Source organism: Penaeus chinensis, chromosome 38 (assembly GCF_019202785.1).
Source record: "Penaeus chinensis breed Huanghai No. 1 chromosome 38, ASM1920278v2, whole genome shotgun sequence".
In the NCBI taxonomy this organism is placed as follows: Eukaryota; Metazoa; Arthropoda; class Malacostraca; order Decapoda; family Penaeidae; genus Penaeus; species Penaeus chinensis.
In genome coordinates, this window is record NC_061856.1 from 19,644,684 (window position 1) to 19,647,183 (window position 2,500).

At 32.4% G+C, this 2,500-nt stretch overlaps 1 protein-coding gene across 1 annotated transcript in view; it reads left to right on the forward strand.

Moving 5' to 3' along the window:
• Positions 1-1,124: 1,124 nt before the first annotated feature.
• LOC125045897 (TLD domain-containing protein 2-like) overlaps positions 1,125-2,500 on the forward strand; it is a gene marked incomplete at its 5' end in the record, with an annotated part of 3,447 nt that continues 2,071 nt past the window's right edge. Inside the window, 2 exon segments of the mRNA XM_047643483.1 lie at positions 1,125-1,294; positions 1,628-2,500. The exon segment at positions 1,628-2,500 is cut by the window's right edge and continues 2,071 nt beyond it. Coding sequence (XP_047499439.1) covers positions 1,125-1,294; positions 1,628-1,763 — 306 coding nt within the window.

Below are 2,500 nucleotides of genomic sequence, written 5' to 3' on the forward strand. Positions count from 1 at the left end.
CAGGGGACAAAACATAAATCCGGGGGAATGGGTAAAAATACTAACAATAATAAAATATAAAGAAAACCCAAAAATCAAGCAAAAGGGTAAATGGGTGAGGTAGGACTTCTTGATGACTAAGCACATGTTGAGCCAATTAATGATATAAATAGTTAATAACCAAAATTACAGTGGATATGGCATGTATGTTATGCCCTTTGTGAACTATGGTTCAAATGACCAGTTTGTCATAGAGGGAAATAATTATATAAATACCCTCACTGGTTGCCTACCATACAACTGATAAACTGTTAAAACCTACTAAAGCTTTTTAATGTTTTGATTACAACACAGCAACTGACAAGACTGAGCATGTTATGACTAAGCCATGCATATACCATGTATGCATAATTGATAATTATTTGAGGATTAATTCATATTTCTGGTGACTTTACATTAATAATAATGTTTGTCTTATCACAGTGGGGATCACTATTTCATTTGCATATATCAGTATCATTATCCCTATACTTTTCTCTGACCCTATCCATCTTCAACTCTCTCTCCCCTCTTTTGCAGTGTACCTCCTTGCTCTCTTCCCTTTCTTATTCTCCCATTCTCTACTTCCATTCCCCAACCCCCATAAGATATTTCCCCTCACTTTTAATGCTATTCTGTCGTATCTTCTGTAACTTGTGCACAGTAAGTTAAGTACCTTAATATTACAAATTTTATTATTTAAATTTTATTTTTTTTCCAGTTTGCATTGTACATTAACATTGGAAAGAACAGTTTAATGGAATTGTCAGTTTTGTCATTTTGCACATGATGATTTATATATTGGCTGACTAACAGGATATTGTTATTTCTGAAATATATCGTTAATAATTTAATTATGATTTTAACAACATACTGTGTATATATATTAATATATATTTACAATGTTAAAACCTCGGAAATCGTGGTCAGTCACTAGCTTAATTTTGTTGCCAAGCAATATGAGCAGATGAAATTGGTGAAGGGCATTGAATATGTATGGTCAGAATTGCTGCTATCTGTACACATGTATATCTACAAAATCTATAAAGATTTATGCTAAGATGCAAGGAAGCGTAGGCAAATACTAATTGTTTGTTCTTCCTCAGGTATTTGGAGCTGTCTTATCATGTTCTCTGCGTGTGAGTGAACTGTTTTATGGAACTGGGGAGTCTTTTCTCTTCTCTTTCCATCCAGAGTTTCAGGTATTCCCATGGACTGGAGAGAATAATTTCTTTGTTAAAGGAAATAATGAATCCCTTGTTGTTGGTGGTGGAGAGTAAGTGTCCAATCCCATTTTTGTATGTTTTATTATGCTGCATTATGGTATTCAGATTGCACATTAGTTTTGGAATATTAACAAGAATGCAGTTTTAAATTACCACTTCAATTACTCTCAAGTTGGTTGTACAAATTTGCTGAAATTATTATTTCTCTTTTTGTTGTTGTTGTTATAATTATTATTATTATTAGTATCATTGTTATTATTGTCATAATTATTATCATTATCATTAATATTACTATATTAATATTGACAATATTGATATTTTATTTTTTTCTCAATGGAATTTGCACGTCTTGAGACTTACAATTACATATTTTTTATTTTCAGTGGTAACTTTGGTCTGTGGTTAGATGGTGACCTGTACCAAGGAAGGACACAGCCTTGTAAGACTTTCGATAATCCTCAGCTCACAGACACTGAAGACTTCATTATCAAGACAGTTGAATGTTGGTGCTTTGAGTGAGGAAGGAAAGAGAAGTTTGATGGGTTTTTAATGATGTGAAATCACTTGCCTGGTATTGCCTCTTGTGGCATCTTTGCAGCAAGACTAGTGCAAGGCCATCCCTCCGGTGTTGGCAAAGCCTTACCTTTAGGTGGGGATTGCATTGTGGCTCTTCACTTAGTGTCTGGAGAGGTGGAAATCCCTGTTAAATGTATTTTGACCAAAGGGAAATGAGTAATCACAGAGTGGAAATGTGTGAAAAAGTCCTTTATTTCTCTTTTGTATGTACTTTTGAGTTGCCTTCAGTAGATTGAAGATTCTTGCATTTTGTTTTCCTTGCCCTTATTTTGCTTTGGATGGATCCATATATCATTCCATATTTGTAATTTCTTATTGGTATTGTACATATTGCTTTTATTGTTTTAAATAGTTTACATCAATTTGCCTCTATTGTACTATTTTTATGTGTATTTTTAAATTCAGTGAGTAAGGGGAAACCTTTAAATATTATGTACATTTTTTTATTTATGGAGTTCTAGTATTTTACAATGTCGTTATTGAGAATCTCGTATTATTCAAGCATCTTATGGAGGATTTTAAGGGTAACTTTTTGTTTTTTTTGTTTTTGTTTTCTTTGTTTTGTTTTGTGTATTGCATGGGAAAGTATTTTCATTTAAAATTTTATATCTTTTTACATCGAAAGGAAGCAGTGCACTATGAATAAAATTGAAGGAAGCATAAATATACTCAATAGTATT